We start from the raw sequence: 23636 nt of genomic DNA on the forward strand, positions 1-23636 counted from the left end.
GTCTTCTCTGTGCCTCTGAAAGAAACAATTATTCAATATTGTGCAGTAGACCTGTTGCTGAGTCAGGACTGTCCACCCAGACTCGATCAGTAAAACTCATTTTGGTTTTCCTTTTCAAGAAAAGGGGGGAAAAAACATCAACATTGGGTTCAAAGAGTCAGTTTAGCATGAAAGACTTTTTCCCTGACAATTGGCTCAGTAGTTTGACATCAAAACCTACATTCATCTTGCCCTGGTGTGTGCTGACAGCTTTTCCACTTTATGTTTTTCCCAAAGACAATAGAACAGCAAAGAAAGAAGAGCAATTATAAACTAAAGTTTGATGCTGTGACCCAACTTCCTTTTTTAGAATCTCCCATCAGTATATACACATGCGCGCACACCCCCACACGTGCGTTGTGGCCTCCAGTAGATGTGCCAGAGTGGATTAAGAAAGCCCTGATGTCAGAATGATACATGAACAGTTAAAAAAACAAACCAGGAGAGCTCTGTGGGGAGGAAGCGGGTGAACAGCGAGGGGAGAAGCTGAACCCAGGGTGGACGGCGTGAGGCGGAATGTAAGACATGATTTCCTCTTCATATAAACTGCAAAGACAGAAGCAGAAGCAGATACTGTACATTATTACAAAAAGTCAGAACATAATGTTGTGTGGACATGGGTCAAGTTGATAAAAGGTTTTAAAAATTTATTATCACATCATGTCTGATGCAGGTTTTGCTCTGAAATTGATTGACCTTAATAAAACCTGGAACTTGATTAGTTCCAGGCAAGTCTGCCTGCGGGTGTTTTGAGTTATTTATGAATTTATAAAGTGCAGATTCTAAGCTTTCTTAGAATCTAAGAAAGCTTAGATTTCTTAGATCTAAGCTTTCTTAGTGTTTCTATGTCAAACACATAGAAATAAAAAAAATTCTAAGATCCAACTTGGGAGTCAAGTTGTGTTTGACCTCTAGTTCCAGAGAAACACTTCTGAAGAGCAAATTACTTTGGGAAAAGTTTGAGCTCCTGATTCTGTGAGAGCACTTTAACCTCCTCCTGTCTTAACCTTAATGTGCAGCAGTTCACAAAAGGCGATAAAACATGGCTGAGCAAGACCAATATGACAAGCTCATTTAGAAATGAGGGCAGTTTTAAAAACTCTAATGCAGAACTGGATGAACATTCTGGTTCAATTCTGTGAGCAGATGATGACTTGTACCAGCTCTGCAAATGTGACCTTCATGAAGTTTTACCTTAGCAGGATTACAAGGTCTGCATCACAGGACAGCTTCTCCACACCCTGAGTACCTTCTGTCCGGATGTAGTGCACCTTTTCTCTACATCAAAAAGACATAATGATAAAAAAATATTATTTATACAATAAAGTAGTTCAATTTCACTTATGAAATAGATATTAACTAACATATATTTGGGATACTTCTTCTGCTTAACTACAAAAGACTTTGATAACGTTCAGTTACCATGCAGCCTTCATTGGCGCTATTAACATAATAACAACAGGGGATTTTAGGACAGGGTGATCTTAACATCAACAGAACATCAAATCTATGCGTTAAGGGATTTGCCCAACTGCACATATTGTAGCTAAAATCTGTGTAAAAAGATGATGGAGCTAAAAGACTTTTTCTTCACTTCTAGCAACCAAATTTAAAGAAATGTAAAATACTTGGATTTTATACTACAGAAACAACTCACATTTTTCTGGTCATACTTTGCAGATGTAGTTCCCTTTTTGTCTATGCTTACCTTAATGCGTGGTTTCTGCTTAGACTGGGCTGGCGCTCCTGCAGCATGTCAAATATGTTTGGCTGTCGTAGGAATGCCACTATCTTGTCATTGTAAGCTATAACAGATACATACAGCAATTACAAACTGCTAACTTGTATGCATTGCAGTTAAAAATGTTTACTCCCTGATTTCATATTTCCTCTGTTTTCAAACCTAATTGCTGCCATCAAGTGTTTGCAACAGCCAGCAATGAGTCATTCATAACAGTCTGGATAAATTTTGGCTTACTCTTGATTCTACAATTGCTAGAATTCACATATTTGAGGATTTACCAGACAAACTTCAGGCCACTCCATCTTAGTCAAAATGAAATCCAAACTTTCACAAGGTCTATCTAATATCTGTATTTTTGAGCCATTCAGGGAATTTGGACTGTTGTTGTTAGAATTTGAGTTTTTCTGTGTGTTCATTTAGGTTTCTGTGTTCTGTGGAGTCTCTGTGTTGTCCCGTCTATCCCTTGATTAATTACACCTGTCTCTTGTTTCCCCTGATTGTCTCCCTGTCTATTTAAACCCACCTGTGTTCCTTGTTGAGTCCTTGTCAAATCTGTTGTGTCAAGCTGTCTTGCTGTCAAGTCTTTTGTCAGATGTCTACTGTACCTGTTGCTACCAGTTTTGAGCCTTAGCCTTCCATTCATTCTGTGCTGCCTGGACTTTGGATTATTATGCTTTTGTAATTTATTTCATCATTAAACAACCATCATTCACTCCAACCTGGGTCCTCAGCGTCTGCCTCACCACCTCTCTACCGTACTTCATGACAGTTGTCCTTGTCATTATTATTTATTTATTCATTCATTTATATGCCAGATGTAAATGAATACACAAATTTACAACTTTCAAAAAGTTCCAGTTTTGTCCCATCAGTCTACAGAAAATTTTTTATAAAGGTTTTGGGGGTCATCAATACAGTGAACCCTCGCTATAACGCGGTTCACCTTTCACTGCTTCGCAGTGTTTTTTTGTGCAGTTTTTTTTTCACAGTGCATTGTGTTCTGTGTCCTGATTGGCTAAACAGTCTCAGCACTTCTTCTCTACCTGTGTGCCAATAACGTTACGGTATTTAAATATACAGCTTGACAAATTTTGGCAAATATTTTTGCCCAGAAGAAAAAAGAGCAACAACAACTACCAATAACTATGTTCTTCTCTCTAAAAAAACACACCTGCACCACCTGCATCAGAAGAAAAAGCCACTAGAGAGAGGAGTCAGGCCGCAGTGTCAGAGGCACAGTGAAATGCGCAAGTCACAATTTGCCCTACTGTACTTCGTATTGATGATTAAAATTATTATCTTACTGTAGTTATTTGTAAGAAAGCGTTCTATTTGTTAAAAAAAAATGCTTAGGCCTGAAAACAGGTTTTGTTCTTTGGTTTCAATGTAGAGTATTTAATTATGCTGTATAATAATTGTAAAAAAATAAAGGTAACTACTTCACAGATTTCGCCTATCACGGGTTCTTTTCTGAACGCAATCCCCGCGAAAAACGAGGGTTCACTGTATATATTTTGGGTAAATGTGAGATTGAGGGTGAGGGTTGTTGTTTAGATTCTTTAATCCACTCTATGCAGTCAAATAGGTTATTTTAAGAGATTTCTTGATAATACACATTAGTCAGTAATCAGGACAGGAGTGAAATTGAGGCAAATATGGTTGTTCACATTCAATGTATAAACTAACAAGTTGGAATGATTCTATTTGCAAAGAATTATATCTTTAAATACATAAAATTATAATTTCAAAACAATGAAGTTATCTACTGAAATCTGATAATCTGAAACATTTAAGGGTGGGAAAAAGCTAATCCAGAAGAATTTCTACAAAATATGATACAGTACTGTACAGTGGGGGAAACGGATTGAGTCAGCCACTGATTGTACAAGTTCTCCTATTTAGAAATTTGAGAGAGGTCTATAATTTTCATCATAGGTACACTTCAACTATGAGAGGCAAAAATTCAGGAAATCACACTGTAGGGTTTTTAAGAAATTTATTTGTAAATTATTGTGGAAAATAAGCATTTGGTCATCCACAAATAAGCAAGACTTCTACCTCTTACATACCTCTTATCTTCTCCACTCATTACCTGTGTCAATGGCAGCTGTTTGACCTTGTTGTCAGCTTGCACAATCAGTGGCTGGCTAAAACTGGCTAAATACTTTTTGCCCCACTGTATTGTATTCTGTGGTTCCATGTCAAGGACAAGATACTATTTCAGCCCTTACAGAGAGCAGTCAGCTGCTTTGGGTCAGTTTGACGGTGACTGCGTATGGCTGCTACCAGGCTGTTACCGGGCCGACCCATCAGAGACGCCCCTCGACTCCTGGACACTTCAGAGGCCTGAGTACAAACCAAGACAGGAGACACTGTTCACTGATTGGTGTTCACTGATCGGTAGCAGTTGGAGAGTCACTTCAGGAGCCTCATAGTCTCATTTGTCTTATACTTGTTGGACCAAAAATTGTTTTGGATATTGAACACATTTTAGTTCTAGCTACATCCAATTCAACTTTCTGTAAATTCAAAACACAGCCTACAAATTAAAAAAAAAAACAAAAAAACTGGGTGTTTACAAGAAGTGAGAAAAGGGTATCACTTTATTTGACGGGTTGTGAATAAGACCGTAATGACACCGTCATAAACATGACATAACACCTGTCATGAACATCAGTAAGTCTTCATGAATATTTATGACTGTTGTCATAAAGTGTCATTCGGTAAATCATGACACTTTTAATACAAAGTTGACATTATTCAAAATGTCTTTATGACAACTTGACATTAACCAAGAAATTATGATCTGACATAAATTTGTTATAAAAGTATTACTGATTAAACTTTAGCTTTAATAACATAAAGCTACATAACTTTTAAAGTTTAATCAGTAATACTTTTATAACAAGTTTATATCAGATCATGATTTCTTGGTTAATGACAAGTTGTCATAAAGACATTTTGAATAATGTCAACTATGTATTAAAAGTGTCATGATTTACTGAATGACACTTTATGACAACAGTCATAAATATTCATTCAGACTTACTCATGCTCATGACAGGTGTTATGTCATGTTTATGACGGTGTCATGACAGTCTTATTCACAACCCGTCAAATAAAGTGTTACCGAAAAAAGTGTGCAAACACAGATGTGAAAAGAACAGCAGAGTCAAATAGACTTATCGAGATTGTTTGAGTGTTGGTTATATAGTGTGACGCTAGCACAGAGATGGACTTCCTAATGAACTGATCTAACCTGATCCTCCTCCTTAGCTGTAGATAAGCTGCTCCTCCAATATACTACACCCAGCTGGGAGCGATTCCTTCCTGCTTCAAACGCTCTAGTATTATCAAAGTCCTCAAGAAATGATCATGGGGTCTTTGATGACCCTATGATGCAGTCATGTAACCTCAATATGGGGTCATGTGGTCTGTCACCACATGACTGGGTCAAGACATCTTTTTGCTGAACCATCTGAAGGACATGAGAGCAGCAAGGCATGTGGAGTCTGTCTCCAGGTGACCATTACAGATTGGCTGCTTGTGTAAACCTAATTTAGTGAAGTAAACTTATATCTTGCACTTTTCAATGGTTAATGCAGACAGAGGAGGAGCTACAGTTCCTTTTTGGATAACTCTGTTTCTCCTAGGGAAGGTGCTGAGATACACAGACAGATAGACGTGTGTTGGCTGTGTACCTCTCCAGCGCTGTAACTACGGAGTCTCTGCAGGTGCTGTTTGTGGGCCAGGTGGCCTGGCAGTCGACCATTCTGCAGTGGGATCCGAGGGTCAATGAAGGTTGTGGCTCGGCTGTTGTGATCCACAAAGAAAGACTAGAGAAATAAAAGGCAGAAATCTTGCAAGTGAAACTGTTCCTAGATGATGGGTGAAGGTTAACCCTAACCCTGTGGGAGGAAGCCGGTGTACACAGAACATACAAAAGCTATGCAGAAAGACTCAGGCTGGGACTCAAACCTTCTTGCTGCAAGGCAACAGTCCATCTGCACCACTGTACAACCCATCAAACATACTTTTTGTAGTCCATTAATAATTTAACAAAGGAGGCAATTACTGTTTCCTATCGTGTAAGGAAAGCTTTTTCCCTAAATAAATGAAATCAATACAAAACAGTGCTTCACATTTGGGCTATGTTTGTTGGATGTTGAAACGTACTTGATGATCTCAAACATTAAAGTGTAACAGTAAGGCAAAAATCTGAAATCTGAGAGGGGGTAGTCTACCTTTCCTTGTGGGTCAGTCTTGATTTCCCAGCCTCTTGGCAGCTCCAGCTGTGTGTCTGCAAACTTGTTAAGGAAGACCACCAGGTCCCTATTATGCTGATAGCGCTCAAAGTTTCTGGCATCACGACGCACCTTCAGGATCATGTGCTTCACACAGCTGCTGCTGGTGAACATGCGGTAAGCTGCCTGTGGAGGAAACCAGTAAGAAGTACTAAGAAAGTGACTGTAAGGAAAGTTATATGTTTCCTATTCTATAATTAGTTGTGTGATCACTACCTGTGTTGGATAATTTTTTGCTTTGTAAAATCAGATGTAGATATACAAAAAACCAATGGTGGTCACTGATAACTAGTTATTAGTTAGTTATTGTAACCCTACTGCACTGGTCATAAACATTAGATCTGCTAACACACTACTGACCTTTTTGCACGTGACGTCATGCTCTTTGGAACACGGCCCACTCTGCCATGACAGACATAAAAACATCCAACATGCGCTCATATGAGGCTTGTCTAAAACAGACAGCTGGTAGCCTAATATCTCTTTTATTTAGTTGATTTCACTGTAAAAATTGTCATAGTGTGCTGTGCGGTTAACTACACAAACAGACAATGATGAAAACCAAATTTGTCATTTTAATGAGGAAAGATACTGCGGTAATAGATGGCAGTCTTCAATCATAAAGACTGGTAGGCCTGGGTGTAATTCCATATATGCAGTGAACACTTTTCATAAGCTTGCTATTTCCAACTTTAGTGAAAACCACCATCAATGACACCAACTAGGTGTGCTGCTTCCACAGACAAATTAGCTCCACTTGAACAAGTAGAAGCCATGACTGTATTAACAAAAACAACTAGGGAAAATGATCTCAGTCCCTCCGTTCCTCACTTAAGAAGACCTGGTGCCTTGCGGGATTAAGTGAAATCATTGTATAGGGTCAATACTAACATGGTATTTGGCAGAAGATAATGCGAAAGCTCTATATTCACCACAGCAAAGCATTCTGGGTACAAAATTAATATAATTTGCTGCACTGAATCATGGCTGGAGAAAGTGAGGCTTTCAAAACAATTCATGTGAATTTTTGGTGTATTAACAACCCTACTTCATGAACAAACAATATTAATTGTTTGTTCATGTAACTGCATAACTCATTTGTTTCTTGCATACTTGCCACTTACTCATTAAGATTTATTTTAAAAAAACATGAGGAGAGGAAACAGACTTGCTGCGTAAACAGACTTCAAAAAAGAGCATGAATATAAACGTCTACTTAAAGAGTTCTAAACAGAGGATAACCAAAACACAGATATCAAACTTTATTCCACTGAATGTTTCAAATAGCCAGGTACACCACTGTTATAAACCTATACTGATCTGGTCTTAATGATTATCTTCTGCTTGTGGAGCAAAATTACCTCAAGACTTAAAGAAAACTAATTCAAAGACAAAAAAGTGTGAAGTTACTGATGGAATATTTTTAACTACTAAGTTCAGCTTTAGCTATTCCTAAGGTGGCTTTTGTTTTAAGTTTTAAGTTTTTCCAAACATGATGTTGTGAGTTATGGCTGAACATCCCTGTTGATGAGTTCAAAGATGGTGTTCATTTCATTTCCACAAATAGCTGTGTGCGTGTGTGTTCTTGTAAGAAGCACTCACATAGTTGCTGTGCAACACAGTGAAAAATTCAGGGTGTGAGATGAACTTGACAGCCGGTGACTGAAGGAGATATGTGATCTTCTGATGATTGACCGGGGAGGAAGGGGCTGCAAACAAAAAGAGAACTATTATTCTTTAGTAATGATCAAGAATGATGGCTGCACTGTGTTTGGTACATGTTTCTGGTAAGCAATAAGCAAATCAAAATAATCCTAACCCCAAACGGTCTGCTGATTTAGAAGCCAAAACTGACAGTTGCTATAATTCTTCAACACAACTTTCCTTTAGTGACACTTTACTTCTGAACTCAATAGCAAACATTGAACTACTTAAGTTAGTAAAAGCACTAAATGTTGCTTTGGTTTCAACTTCCAATAGGCCAAGGGATTTTAATGTCTATCAGGGTTAGTTAATTCTGAATGAGTTAGATTTGGCGATTCAAACTTTAAATTTCAAAGGGTTTCATCAGCAGTTAAACTGCTGGTGAAACAGGTTTGTGAAAGAGGTACCTGTCTGAACAGGCTCCAATTCACCATCTGAACTCCGACTCCCACTATCCTCCTCTGTGGCCATGGTCCTCTGGATGTTCTGGTATCTATAAGAAAATCATAGCTTCATGTCAGAAGCAGAAAGAATGAAATGTGCACTGCATATGAAGAAGTGGTGAATTACAAGACCAAAATGCAGGTGGGTGAGGGGGCTCAGGGGAGACATTTTGGGCAGTTCACCTAAAATAAGAAACACCAGAAGATAAGTGGAGTTAGCACTTCAGAGAAAAAATGGTAGCCTTGTAACATAACCATCATGTTTGTTTTTTTTTCTGAATAAATACATTAAAGAGTAAATGTATCAAACTGTTTTGTAGAAGAGTTGCTGTTGTTTCATTGTTAAAATTATATAATTATTTCCACTGTTTAAAACTGATTTTGGGCAGCATCATGCTGGTTTTAGGTGTGGTTGAAATTAGTAAATAAAAAGGGGGCATGTGCGTTGGTGCAACCGAAGAGGAAGACGCACACCGTCAGATCTGTGCAGCGGAAGATTTCACTTGAATGTTTAAAACAAGTAAAAAATCAAAGAAAAGACATAAAACAGCAATCAAAGTTCACCCCAGCGCCACAGATCGTGCATTTAGAAACTGGATTGGAGCTTGCACCCATGAAACGCCGCCCGGTGCAAGTGGACGCCACTGAGGGGGAAGAAAGATGCTCCCGGTGAGATCAGGACTTTACATTTCTTTTTGGGCATTTTTGGTGGTACCACTCTTTTTCAACTTTTTTGGAGGGGGGGGGGGGGTTGACGTTTTGGATTTTTCATTTTGGATTGGGACTTTGGATTAAAAAGGAGAAATACTTCCAAGACTTTGTTTTGTTTTTGGGGCCTGCCATGCAAAGCAATGGCAGGAACCTATTGCTATTCTCCCAATTCTTTATTTTTCATCCGTAACCGTTAATGCGGCTCATACCGCTGGGTGCACACCTACAAATGAGGTATCAAAACGTGCAGAAAATTCACGCCATTGGAGCTATTACTTTTGGTGGGATTCGGGGTTAACATGGCGACATAATTCGCAAAAAACTATGAAAAAAACCCCATTATAAGTCAATGGGAAAAATCCTAGAAATACTCTATTTTTGAGGATTCTCTGTGTCGTCACGAATTCACGTAGAAATGCCATTCAAATTTCATTTTGTAGATACGTCTGTGATCTCTTCGAAAGTGAAGACGGCTCGTCGATACCAATTACGGTTTGTCCACAATTTGTCTCTAAGCAACCCAAAGTTTCTCATTTTTCCTAAAATTAGAGTGTGAATCTTCCTGAGTGCCCCTCTGCTAGAGTGAGAAATGAAGACAATTTTTCACCCCAAAATAATTTTGAAATCGCCATCACGCCCACAAATATCGCACGATTGGTATCAAAATCGGTCCTGACATTGATACGCATGTCTGCTCCGGTAAAATGTTTTCGAAATTTATCTAGATCGTACGGTTTTCTGTCACGGTGCTTCAGAGCAAAGTCATGCGACAGGATTTTCTAGGCTGTCTGAGGCTCTGTCACTAACAGTTCACACCTTGGTGAGAAACTTATTTACCATAGCAACGGAACTCAAGAGGCTATTGGCTGCTGATTAGGACTACAAATACGCATCACTGTAGTTCTATCTATAGTGGAACGCTCAGTTGAAACAGATCAGGACTGAACTGGCCTTTAGAACTACTTGCTGCTATGGGCTGTATATAACTGATTTAACTCAGTAACTGTTACACATGGGATTAGTTTGGAACTTTAAAATTAAGCATACTGAAAATTTCAAAATAAAAGCCTTGAATATTTTTAAATCAGGTAATTGCTCTGTTGAGCATTATAATTGATTTAACCCAATGACTGTTATACATGGGATTAGTTTGGACCTTTGAAATGAAGCATAATAATAATTTCAAAGTAAAAGCCTTGACAATTTTTACATGAGATTATTGCTCTTTTCAGCATTATATAACTGATTTTATCCAATGACTGTTATACATGGATTTAGTTTGGCCCTTTGAAATGAAGTTTTACAAAAATTTCAAAATAAAAGCCTTGACAAAAATTTTAAATTATACTGAATGGTGCACGGCCACCTTACTTAACGTTCTTGTGATTCTCCACATGCTACTGATTACATTGCAGCGTTCTTTAGCATTGATGCTAATTTCTAGCATGACAACGCCGGGCCCAAACCGACGGGCACGCTTTGGCAGGCCCCGGTTAAATTTCTTCAGAAATTTTCTAGTTTGAGGATATGGAACTCCTTTGAGGACATTATTCTCCTCAAAAAAGAATGGGAATTTTTGGACATTTAATTATTTAGGTTTTTTTGCTTATATAAACTGAGTGATTTAAATCTAGCCTATAATTATTTTTTGAGGGATTTTTGGTTACTGATCTATTTATCAGAAGAACTATTATTGGGGCCTGCCCATAGCAATGCATAAGGAGAACAGTACTGACTTGCTTCGCAAGTCAGTACTGCCTCCATGCATTGCATGGCAGGCACCTATTATTCTACACCCAATAGAATGTCTCTTTATATCTTTATTTATTTTTCTTCCATCACCGTTAATGCGGCTCGTACCGCTGCGTGCACCCCCACAAAAGTGGTATCAAAACGTGCGGCTCGATGCTGAGAAGGGAGCTATTATTTTTATAAGGAATCGGACTTACGATGGCGACGTAAAAAGCGTCAAACGAGCCAAATTTCCAACTGCCTAACTGACACCAACTGCCGCTTTTTTAGAGTGAGAAATGAAGAGAATTTTTGACCCCAAATTAATTTTGAAATCGCCCTCACGCCCACAAATATCGCCCAATTGGTATCAAACTCGGTCATAACATCGATACGCATGCCTGCTCCGGTAAAATGTTTTCGAAATTTCTCTAGGGCTTACGGTTTTCTGTCAAGGTGCTTCAGAGCGAAATCATGCGCCAGGATAACTGACGCTCTCCCAGATTCACTTCCATGTATTTCTGAAAAATTTCTGAGCTCTGCACACACTATTTTTGTCTCATCACTGCAATTACTGTGAGTGAGCTACAAATATGAATCGCGGTACTATGGGAGACGACAAATAGCCCTCTCATATGCTTCAAACGGTTTTCCAATACGTCTCTCGGTTCCTGAACGGCAAGGAGTTGTTCAGGCTGCTTTTTCCATATAAACCAATGGGGTGTCTCACAAAGATAGAATTTTTTGTCCACCTTTCTGTGTCACACACACATGACAGTTAGCAGAGGATTGATAACCATAGCAATGGAACACAGGAGGGGATTGGCTGCTGGTTAGGACTACAAATACGCATCACTGTAGTTCTAATTAACACTCAGTTAAAACAGAGGGCTGAGCTGCCATTTAGAGCTATTGGCTGTTTTGGCCAGTAAATAACGGATTTAACCCAAACACTGTTAGACATGTTAATTAGTGTGATCATTTAATATGAAGCTTAGGTTTTTTTTCAAAATAAAAGCCTCAATATCCCCCTCAGGTTAATGCACCCCCGTAGGCGGTGCAATAATATTAGCATGCATTATATTTTTCTCTCAGGTTAGGGAACTGCCTTGCGCAGCAAGGCAGTTCATTAGCATTAGCCTTTTACCTTAAATAAGCTATTAGTTATTTTCTTACTTATTAGCCATGTTTAATATACTGAGTGGAGTAAGTCAATTACATACAACATTCTAATGATATCCCACATGCTCTTGACAGCATTTAGAGAAAGATATGTTCAGCCTGCTTTGATCAGAAAAACTAACTGCTTCAAACAGTTACAATTCTGTCTCTCCCTCTCTGTCTCACTCACATGACAGCTGAGCTGCTCTTTAGAACTACAATGACTGAAGGTTAGAACTACAACATGGCGGACACTGAGTGCCTACAAAAGAGGTCTGAGCTGAATGTCAGAACTACAACATGGTGGAACTGTCAGTTACTACACAGGAGGACTGAGCTGGCCTTTAGAACTACTTGTGTTTTGGGCATTATATAACTGATTTTATCCAACCATTGTTACACATGGATTTAGTGTGGCAATTTAAAATTAAGCTTAATGAAAATTTCACAATAAAAGTCTTGACAATTTTTACATCAGGTATTTGCTCTTTTGAGCTTTATATAACTGATTTAACCAAATGACTCTTACACATGGGATTAGTTTGGCCTTTTGAAATGAAGCATACAGAAAATTTCAAAATAAAAGCCTTTAATATTTTTACATCAACTACTTGTGTTTTGAGCATTATATAACTGATTTAACCCAATGGCTATTACACATGGGATTAGTTTGGCCCTTTGAAATGAAGTTTAACAAAAATTCCAAAATAAAAGCCTTGACAATTTTTACATGACATTATTGCTCTTTTGAGCATTATATAACTGATTTAACCCAATGACTAATATACATGGGATTAGTTTGGCCCTTTGAAATTAAGCTTAACAAAAATTTCAAAATAAAAGCTTTGACAATTTTTACATAATGGAATTGCTCTTTTTGGCTTTATGTGACTGGTTTATCCAAAGCACTGTTACACAATGGAATAGTGTGGGCATTTAATATGAAGCTTACTTCAAATTTCAAAATAAAAGCCTCAATATGCCCCTTAGGTTAGTGCACCGCCGTAGGCGGTGCAATAATATTATTCTGCATTATCTGTTTCTCTCAGGTTAGGGAACTACCTTGCGCAGCAAGGCAGTTCATTAGCATTAGCATTTTAGCTTTAATAAGCTATTAGCTATTTATTTTACTTTTTAGACATGTTTAGTATATTGAATGGAGTAAGTCCATTATAGAAAACATCCTAGTGATGTCCCACATGCTACTGACAGCAATGACGGTAACATTAGCATTTTTGCTTATTGTAGCTGCTAAACTTACTTTATCATAATGAATGGTGCACATCCAGCTTACTTAACATTCTTGTGATTCTCCACATGCTATTGATTAATTGTAGCTTTCTCTAGCATTGATGCTAATTTCTAGCATCAGAACGCTGGGTCCAAACCGACGGGCACACTTTGGCAGGCCCCGGTTAAATTTCTTCAGGAATTTTCTAGTTATCTCTTAGTATTGTGATTTTTTAAAAATAAATCATTGTTGCTAAAAATCAACAAATTTCATATTGAGTGGTTGGATATCTATTTTCTTATCAAATTAAATGGTGTAACATAATTTAGCTGATTCCTGTGACAGATCCCCCTTGAGTATATTGTGAGTTCCGCTTTAAATCAAGCTGAATTTTACAGCCTCTCACATACAGCAAATCTCACAGCAACAAACTGCTGTGAAAAAAGCTTCAGGCTTATGAAGAGAATACAGCAGGTGGCAGAGCCGTCTCCTGACTAAGGGTTTGCTTCTTAAGTATAAAATGTTTCTGTATAAACGATCACTACGTTGATTAAACTATTTTTTTCAAAAAATGATTGAGATTTTTTTGGGATGAACAATGATATGAAAATAATATAGCAAGAGAAAAATCCAATCAGGTAAAATTTCAGGTGGGACAAGTTGAAAATAATAGACAAAAAAATGTTACTTTTTGTTCACAGATAATTCTGGCACAACACTGACCTGTTGTGAAGAAGGGTGAAAATGAGGCTACTTTTCTTTTTCTTTTCAAATATTTTTATTAGAATTTTATGCTATACAGACATACAAAAAAAGATGAGAATTAAGAAACATACAGTACAATCCCTCCCGCCACCCAAAAAAAACACACACACAAGTTTAAACCTTGTGTTAACAGTTTGAGTTTGTGCCAATAGACATAAGTTATTCCATTTATCCTCAGAGATTTCCGTTTGTAGATCAGTTTTCCATGCTTGTAAATATGAGATACTATTTTCTTTTGAGGCTAAAAGTAAAATATTACAAAATTTGGAAAGTAGGCCTCTACTCTGATTATGGTGAACGGCTATGTCCTCTATGGTAGAAAGCGGAGGTTCGGCAGTAGATTTCTATGAGGCAGTAACAAAGTTTCTAATCTGTAGATAGTTAAAAAATGCTTTTGGGGCAGACTGTATTTATTTACCAGTTGTTCAAAGGACATCAAAACTCCTTCACTATAAAGGTCCCATATTTTATTTAAGCCTTTATTCAGCCATATTCTAAACCCTCTGTCTGCTCTTCCTGGTTTGAATCTATTATTTCCCTAAATAGGTGAACATGACATCTTGGACACCTCAGCTAAGACCGTATGGGAATGGTGCTAAACTAATATTGTGTTTTTAAGAAAAAACACAATATTATAATAATAAAAACACAAGAAATGTACTTGAAGTTTTTTTTTTTCAAAGAATGCTTTAAAAACATCATACAAAAAAAACACACAATGAAGCAGCAAAGTTTGTGAAAATTTCTCTCAGGCCTAAAAACCTTTTTTTCTTACTTACAGTTTAGGATGTCATCTTATATGTTAACACGCATATCATTTAAGCAGAACAGAGCATGAATTTTGCCCAGTGTACCTCCGGTTGAGTTGCTCCATTTGCTGTGTAGAACCCGAGCGAGGGATGCCATGGTTGCACTTGGCACCATGGCTTGGTCTCTGCCAAGTTGTGGTCCTGTTGACATGATCGACATAGAAGACCCTGCCATGGCTGTCAACACGAGCTTCCCAGTCTGAGGGAACAGAGAAGGCAGAGAAAGCAGACAGCCTCATTTAAATCCAGTTGTTGGTTCTGGAACCCCTTCTACTAAGCTGGACTGGAATACTGATGTTCCTAAACATCACAAACTTTGAAGACAACCAACCAAAAAAGCTTTGGTTCAATGACTTGACTACTCTGGATTGAGAGCTTTGTAACATTTAGAACTTATTCCTAACTTGGCTTCAAGTAAAACAGATTATGTTAACAGTTGCATTTATTTGAACTTTTGAGGAACAATGTTAATTCAGTCCGACATCCTGCCAAATGCAGCTAAAATCTCAAGCTTAAGTTTGAGTTTTCAAAGATTTATTTATTTCCATTAAGTCTATAAGATATCATTGTAAATTCAAAAACAATTTGGTTTCTGGTCTTTCTCCCTTTAAAGTTCCAGCTTCTGTTTAAATAAAGGTTTAAATAGTCTATTTGTTTGGTAGAAACTTGATTCAAATGGTTGGCAGGAGAAAGGCTTGCCCCACTGAAACAGGAGAAAATTTCTTACAAAGACTGTACCTAAATTTAAGTCTTTGGCCATAACACAAATCTACATGTTTACAGCAATAAGCTGAGTTATTCTGTACACAAAGTCACCTCACCACTGAGACGAACTTGAGTGACAAATGCCCTTTTGCATTACAGTTTTGCTTTTATGGTCACATTTAATTCAGGATCCAGACATTTGCAAACTCCTTAATTAGACCAGTAACTTTTCCAAGCAGTGAGCAGAATGAAGCTGTTTGCAATGTTGTAGGAGAATGTACAGTATGATGAGAAGGATAAAGAGTGAAACACAGAGAAAATGGAGGGGCATAAACACACAGGCAGCAGGCACATTTTCCAGCATACCAGGAATTTAGGATAAGACTCCAGAGTAAGAATGGGAGCTCTGGGTTCTTACTTGGAGGTAAGGCTGGGTCAGTGGCAGCAGGAAAATGGTTTGGGTCATGGCTGGGTCGCAGTACTGGAAGATGGCCAACAGGAGGGGAGAGATCTGAGCCTACAGAACATCAGAGAGACACATGGTTGGGGATTACTATTAATAAATTAGTTATTTAAAATATTATATATTTTCTTGTTCAATGTTGTTAATGAAAGGTGGGACAAGTTTATTACAATTATGTAAATGTATCCATTTTTGATCTGCGTTTTTGGTCTGCATCTTCAATTCTGCTCTCAAACACCTGAAGAAAATATGTATTGAAGCTTTGAAATGATCCAAAGCTGTAACAAACTGCCCTTCAAAATACCTCTGAGATGCATTTGGATTGGGTCTGTATTTTGGAAGTCATGAAGATCTTAACTCAAGAAACTCCTTCCTCCATTATCACTGAATATGGTGACAAAATAGCCACTGAAACTATTAGCTTTCCCAAGTGCCCCTATAATATTATTTCTATGAGAATATGTGATCTGGGCTAGGGTTAGGGGTTAGGTTAACCCTAACCCTATGGGAATGACAGTACTCAGACTGGGGGAAAATGGGACAATTAAGCAAGCTGATGGAAATGTAATTCATACAATCTGATGATTATAGCACTCAAGAAGCCTTCCAATAATGATGAGAAGATGCATGACCATAAGCAGAAACATAGCAGTTTTCCTGCAGAACAAGAGCTCTTAAACCACAAACTTAGAGGTACAGTGAGGTTAACAGCCCCACTTTTAACCCACACAAAGAAACTGAACAGTTAGTGTTACTAACAGAACCCTTTACTCTCAGACTGCAGGTTTACCAATGAAGAAGTTACAAAAGTAGAATGTGAACAGATCCTTTATCAGGCTCCTCTCCAGTGGAACCAGTTCCCAGACTTAGAATGTGAGGCAGACACGTTGAATTCTTTTAATACTAGGCTTAAAGCCTTTTGATAACGCTAATAGTTAGACTGGCTTAGCCATCCTGAACTATCTTTGCATTGACTTAGGCTGCTGGAGGATATAATGACCACTCTACTCTTCCTCACTCTGCAACATTCTCCTACTACTCTCCAGTTTTGTTAATATTTCAACTGCAATGTTGTAGGAGAATGTATGATGAGAAGAATAAAGAGTGAAACACAGAGGAAATGGAGGGGCATAAACACACAGGCAGCAGGCACATTTTCCTGCTGCAAGCAGCAGGAAAATGTGTAGAGTATAATGTGGTCATATAATGACCACTCTACCCTTCCTCACTCTGCAACATTCTCCTACTACTCTCCAGTTTTGTTAATATTTCAACTTTCTGCAGAGGATACGCTTGAAAACTACATAGTAAAATAAATAAATAAATAAAATGTACGCTTAAAATTGTAAAATACCAACAATTACAGACTGTAAAAAATTATATTACCACGGAAGATTCAATGAATTACCATAACTCAAGAAACATAAATTTGAAATTATTTTTACAGTTATGAAATGTAGAAAACAGAGAAATTTATTGTAAAAATCTTAAAAATTGCAAAATCCATAGAAAAATGCCTTTAATATTGCCAGCAGCCAAAGTCAACAAAAGTTACAAATTTACAGATTTTCCTGATCTACAGTGTAAAACCGTAAACCACACTACAAAAATATTTTTTTCTAGAGAACAGAAAGTTAATATGATATTTTGGTTTGATACGATTTTTCTTTTGTTGCTGCTGTTCACTACAATCTGCAGGGAAACAGCCACTATAAAATCTCTCACTTGCCCCCTCTGTTTAATTCTAATTCAGATTCAGACAGCTTCATCAACTTCAAAGGGCAATTCAATACAGCCCAGCAGTCCATACATTCACCTGTAACATACGTCAACTGACCAAGATCGTTCATCAGTTGAAACAAAATACAAAATAAACACAAAATGTGCAAATGCAAAACAGATTTCTTTTATTGCCTTTTATAATGAATTAGACAATGGAAAAGTTAATTCATTTTAACACGACATCTTCATCTACCATGGGGGATGGCTCCTGACATAGTTAGCAATAACAATATAAAATAAATAAATAAATGGGTTGATAAAGCAATGTGTCAAAAATTGCATCAGAAAACCTTTCCCAACTTATTCGATTATACAGTCAGGCTGTCTAATCATATAAATTACACTGTTTTGCTTTCAGCAAAATTTATTTAACATTATCACCATTATTTAATTTTCCATTTTATTTCCAATCTTATTGTTTTATCAGTTTCCTTTTTTTCTTATTTATTCTTTATCAAAGCTTTTTCATATTGTTTATTTATTTAAAATTTATTATTTTATTAACTCACAATTCATTTCATTTATTAATTTATTCTAAATTGGGTTTTTATGTCCTGGTTTGCTCTTTATTTGCAGATTCTTTTTCCATTTTGCAAGCACACAAACGTCATTTTCTGCAAGCAATCTCAGAGTAAGCACAGTTTGAATATTTTCAACTTATATAATTTTCTATGATCTGCATGAGGGAAATATGCAGATTGCAAGATATGAAAAACTTTAAAAGCTATGGTGGTAAAATTTTTATTACAGGCTGATATTGTATTACTTAATCTAATGCTAATGAACTTTCACAGGATGAACTAAAAAGCTGAAAGTCATTGTCATGGAGATGTTTAGCGGTATCATTTCCAGAGAGTGATGCTGCACTCTGGGCTCTGAATAAAGTAGAGAAAGGTGACAGGAAGCTCATGTTTAGTCTCACCGATGCAGTTCTTATCACTGGGTCCGGCCTCTGCTGGCTCTCCCTGCTCCCTTCTTCTAGCCTCGTTCCATCTTCCAGTCCTCCTCTCTCCCCCATCCCCACCCGGATCCTGAGAGTTATTCTGGACCGGGTTGGGAACAGACTCAAAGGCGCTCTCCTCATCTTCCTCTTCATCCTGGGAGGAGAAGACGGTGCTGCCGGAGAGCCGGTTGCTGTCCACTGATGACAGGCGGTTGTGGCTGCAAAAGCGGCCCCTCCCCTCGTAACCTGAGTTGCTGTAGCAGGAGGTGCTGTAGCAGGAGGTGCTGTAGCAGGAGGTGCTGTAACAGGACGTGTCACAGAACTCACACTCGATCTCGCCCGGAGGTCTATGGGTCCTGCTACACATCCTGGGCCCTCCTTCAAAGTTAGAATCCCCCTCTTCACTATCTAAGTAGGATGGAGAGATCGTTCTTGTTACTGCATGTCCTCCTCGTCCTCCTTCACCTTCCAGCAGCTGGTTCAACTCAGACAGGCGCTCAATGGAAAGGCTACGGGGCAGAGAGCGCCGGCAGAATGAGACTGGACACTCTGGGACCTACAAGAACAGAAATATAGCCTGAAGGAATTTCACAGTATAAGAAAACACTGTGAAGATAGGTGTACTGCTTGAACAATTCCATGTTATCACGTTACTTACACTACTGTATATGTAAGCAACGTGCTCTTGGTGAAGGCAGACACTTTTTTCTGTACTCTCTACCTCCCTCGTCTGCCCTGTTTTGGCTCTGTGTTCTGTGCTGTCTTTCTTTTGGAGCCTCTCTTTGCATACCTTTAAAATTGCAAATTATGGATCTGGACAGCTGATCTCTCAATGCAATTGATCTAATTTTCTCGACAAGAAGAGTGGGCAAAGGAGAGCCCTCTTGCCCCAACGTGACACATGCTGTTGGATACATTAAGGATTCCTGGGGGAAGTGCAAGACCATCTGTCCATATTGTCAGCCAAGGATGTTGAAGATGGCTATATAATTGGATTTCTGCTTTTTGGATTTTACAGTTAGCTAGCATATCGAGAAGTGTCATGTCGGCAACTATTGGGACCATTGATAAGCTGCCAGGCTACAAACTCAGACTCAGACACTGTCAGCAGAATTGCAAACTGGAAGCGATTCTTGCTGAGAGTCCCAGACCAGCTGTGGTACCTGAAACTCGCCGGCAGGAAGGAACGCACCTCTCGTGAGGTTACAAGCTTGGCTCGGCTGGACTAACTACAAATTTGGCTGTTTGAGAGTCACCACTGAAATACATCAGTGAAACTTTAAGGCAGATGGAAAATTAATGTAGCCAGTCTGACCCAAAACAATTGTTATCTGAACTGGCTCCCCCTGTGTAAGCCTTGAATGGATGGCTATCTCAAATTCTGCATGATATTATGTAAACAAGACGCTCTGCTCCCATTACCGTTCCCTTTCCCATGACATCTATGGACCTGCATCAGAGCTCTACTGAGGCTGTTGATAAACGCTCTATCACCTATCAAGAACCATGGCCGAGGAGGTGAAGGGGGGGGAGGGGTTACTTACAAATGCATACATGCACACACATATGAATAGCTATAAACATCCCCTTACCCTCAACTAGGACCTCCTATCCTTTGCCCCCCAGTATGGCAACCTAGGCTGATGCAATCCCCCACGTGGCAGCATCGTTCACTTGGGCGGCCCCTCCCTGCCATCTACTACTCCACCCTCTCAACATAACAACACATGCTGTTCTTCTGCTCAGTCTGGGCCCAGCACTGAAGTCCAATAGGGGCTTTTGCGTGTTGCTTTCCTGAGCTCTCCTTTAAATATAACTTCATCCAAATTCACCTGAGATGGGGACTGTGTTGTGTCCTCCTCTTCTTCCTCCTCTTCCACCTCTTCCTCCTCTTTAGAGCTCTTCAGGGTTGGGGAGGTTGTAGCATTGGAGTCCACAGTGGAGTTGGTGACCTCCCCCTCCTCTTCCTGGCTGGGAGGTCTGGCTGATGGGAGGCTGTGCAGGAGGTGGTGAATCCGGATGTAGTGGGATCTTGGCGTCTCTAGCTCCCCGCACGCCGAGGCGATCACCGTCTCCAGCTCTGACACAGGCAGGGAGCAGGGCCGTGCTTTACGCCGTGATGAAGCTTGGAAGTTGCAGTTGGAGAACAGAGACTGGCAGGAGAAGGGTTCACAGCTGCTTTCTCCTTTCTCATTGGGCTCCTGTGAAGCTCCTGGGGCAGAGTCTACACATTCTTCCTGTGTTGGGGCCGCCTCCACAGATGGAGCCAATACAGCAGCACCAGTGGCCCCTCCATTTGTCTCTGCCTCTGTATGGCAGTCTGAGTTTGACTCAGGGTGGGCTGCACCCTCAGCCTCTTTGCTCTCCTCTCCAGTTTCCCCTCCCTGCTCCTCTTCTCCATTGCCCTCCTGCCGTTCAGGTGAGGCCCCATCCCCTGGCTCTCCCTCAGGCTGTGAAGCTGAGGTCTCATTCCTAACTGTGCTCTGCTGCTCCACTCTTCCTGGTTCCACCTCTGCAGCACTGTTGTCTTCTTGCCAAACAGTAAAATGGACGTCCTGGCTCTGTGCTCCTGCCATTGAGGTGTTGGTGTCCAGAGGAGCATCCAGAGGGAGATCCGGCATATCGAGGCTCACACTCAGTGTGTCGTCATCTGGTGCATCAGCTGCATGGTTCCCTTCAGCAGGAGTTTCCACCTCATTGCAAGCTGGCTCCATGACCAGAGAAACCTCCTCATCATCTGCAGGCAGAATAAAACAGTTAATTAAATGTACATTTAGACGTTGATTAATCAGAGCTGCATCGATAGTCAAAAGTTTGCATATCCTCATCACACGCTGTTATACTTTGAGGTGTTCAGAGACACATGATCTCTTTTATAAGTGGCAGGGACATCTTCTGTGTTGGTGACAGCATAACTGATTGAATTGGTGATTTATTTCCAATCAACATGCGGTTGAAATTGCAGTTTTAAAATCTCTCAGCAAATTTCATTTTAGCGTACAGGACTAGAGAAGGGGCTTCTTTATTATAGAGTGGGCATCCTATGGAGTGAAAATAGTCTCAAAATACTTGTGCGTGTGTAATCATGGACTTGTAACTCGTATAAGCATCTTTGTGTGTAACTTTGGATAGTTGTATCTGTGAAACATGATTTGTAAATCGTAAAAAGAATATTTGTGCGTAACTCCATGTACTTGTAAATATGGGGTCACACATTTGAAGAAATTACGAATACAAAATAAAAGTACACATACACAATTACGATTTCTACAAACATTAAATTTCTACATACAAACTTTTTAACTACACCCTCACAAACTACACTGCTCTTCCTGAATCCGATGTTCGACTATCCGACGGACCCTCCTCTCCAGGACCCCTGAATAGACCTTTCCAGGGAGGCTTAAGAGTGTGACCCCCCTATAATTGGGGGGTCACACTCCCCCAATTATAGGGGGAGTGTGACCACCCATTTTGAACCACCCTGTTCAAAAAGGGTGGTTCCCTTTTTGAACAGTGGAACCACCACCCCAGTCTGCCAATCCAGGGGAACTGCCCCCGATGTCCAGGCGATATTGCAGAGCCTCGTCAGCCAACACAACCCTACAATATCCAGAGATTTAAGGAACTCCGGGTGGATCTCATCCACCCTCGGGGCCCTGCCACCGAGGAGCTTTTTAACCACCTCGGCGACCTCGTCCCCAGAGATTGGGGAGCCCAACCAAGAGTCCCCAGACTCAGCTTCCTCAATGGAAGGCATGTTGGTGGGATTGAGGAGATCTTCAAAGTATTCTGCCCACCGGCCCAACAACATCCCGAGTTGAGGTCAGCAGCACACCATCCCCACTATAAACAGTGTTGGTGCTGCGCTGTTTCCCCCTCCTGAGATGCCGGATGGTCGACCAGAATCGCCTCGAAGCCTCTCCAAACTCCTCCCACGCCCGAGTTTTTGCCTCAGCAACCACCCGAGCCACATGCCGTTTCGCCCACCGGTACCCATCAGCTGCTTCCGGAGTCCCTCAGGCCAAAAAGGCCCGATAGGACTCCTTCTTCAGCCTGACAGCATCCCTCACCGAAGATGTCAACCAACTGGTTATAGGGTTGCCGCCACGACGGGCACAGACAACCTTGCGGCCACAGCTTAGATGAGCCGCCTCGACAATGGAGGCACGGAACATGGGTCCACTCAGACTCAATGTCCCCCACCTCCCTCGGAACGTGTTTGAAGTTCTGCCGGATATGGGAGTTAAAGCTCCGTCTCACAGGGGATTCCGCCAGACGTTCCCAGCAGACCCTCACAACATGTTTGGGCCTGCCAGGTCTGACCGGCATCCTCCCCCACCACCGGAGCCAACTCACCCGAGTGTCCATGACATACAGCCGCAGATCCAATGAAACGATGACAATCATCGAACTGCTTCCTAGGGTGTCCTGGTGCCAAGTGCACGTGTGGACACCCTTATGCTTGAACATGGTGTTCGTTATGGACAATCCGTGACGAGCACAGAAGTCAAACAACAGAACAGCACTCGAGTTCAGATCGGGGGGGCCGTTCCTCCCAACCACGCCCCTCCAGGTCTCACTGTCATTGCCCACATGAGCGTTGAAGTCCCCCAGCAGAACAAGGGAGTCCCCTGGAGGGGCACTCTCCAGTACCCCCTCTAGGGACTCGAAGAAGGGTGGGTAATCTGAACTGCCGTTTGGCCCGTAAGCACAAACGACAGTCAGTACCTGTCCCCCCACCCGTAGGCGGAGGGAGGCTACCCTCTCCTCTCATTCACCGGGGTAAACCCCAACGTACAGGCGTCGAGATGGGGAGCAACAAGTATGCCCACGCCTGCCCGACGCCTTTCACCTTGGGCAACTCCAGAGTGGAAGTATGTCCAGCCCCTCTCAAGGAGACTGGTTCCAGAACCAGAGCCATGCGTCGAGGTGAGACCAACTATTTCTAGCCGGAACCTCTCAACCTCACACACTAGCTCCGGCTCCTTCCCCACCAAAGAGGTGACATTCCACGTCCCAAGAGCCAGCTTCTGCAACCGAGGATCAGACCGCCAGGGTCCCCTCCCTCGACCGCCACCCATCTCACAATGCACCCAAC

General features: G+C 40.5%; 1 protein-coding gene across 9 annotated transcripts in view; it reads right to left on the reverse strand.

Moving 5' to 3' along the window:
* Positions 1-23636, reverse strand: part of hecw1a (HECT, C2 and WW domain containing E3 ubiquitin protein ligase 1a) — a 66493-nt gene that overhangs the window by 10245 nt on the left and 32612 nt on the right. For 6 of the 9 annotated variants that reach the window (XM_032551133.1, XM_032551136.1, XM_032551134.1 and 3 more), the window contains 13 exons: positions 20368-21272; positions 18515-19091; positions 15766-15864; positions 14688-14841; positions 8199-8284; positions 7690-7796; positions 6448-6489; positions 6028-6213; positions 5485-5619; positions 4015-4129; positions 1748-1844; positions 1234-1317; positions 479-585 (listed from right to left, as the gene is read on the reverse strand). In XM_032551133.1, the coding sequence (XP_032407024.1) occupies positions 479-585; positions 1234-1317; positions 1748-1844; positions 4015-4129; positions 5485-5619; positions 6028-6213; positions 6448-6489; positions 7690-7796; positions 8199-8284; positions 14688-14841; positions 15766-15864; positions 18515-19091; positions 20368-21272 (2694 nt within the window). The remainder of the gene's footprint in view (positions 1-478; positions 586-1233; positions 1318-1747; positions 1845-4014; positions 4130-5484; positions 5620-6027; positions 6214-6447; positions 6490-7689; positions 7797-8198; positions 8285-14687; positions 14842-15765; positions 15865-18514; positions 19092-20367; positions 21273-23636) is intronic. The other 3 variants (XM_032551135.1, XM_032551142.1, XM_032551139.1) reach the window with 2 other exon arrangements.

Source organism: Xiphophorus hellerii, chromosome 21 (assembly GCF_003331165.1).
Source record: "Xiphophorus hellerii strain 12219 chromosome 21, Xiphophorus_hellerii-4.1, whole genome shotgun sequence".
In the NCBI taxonomy this organism is placed as follows: domain Eukaryota; kingdom Metazoa; phylum Chordata; class Actinopteri; order Cyprinodontiformes; family Poeciliidae; genus Xiphophorus; species Xiphophorus hellerii.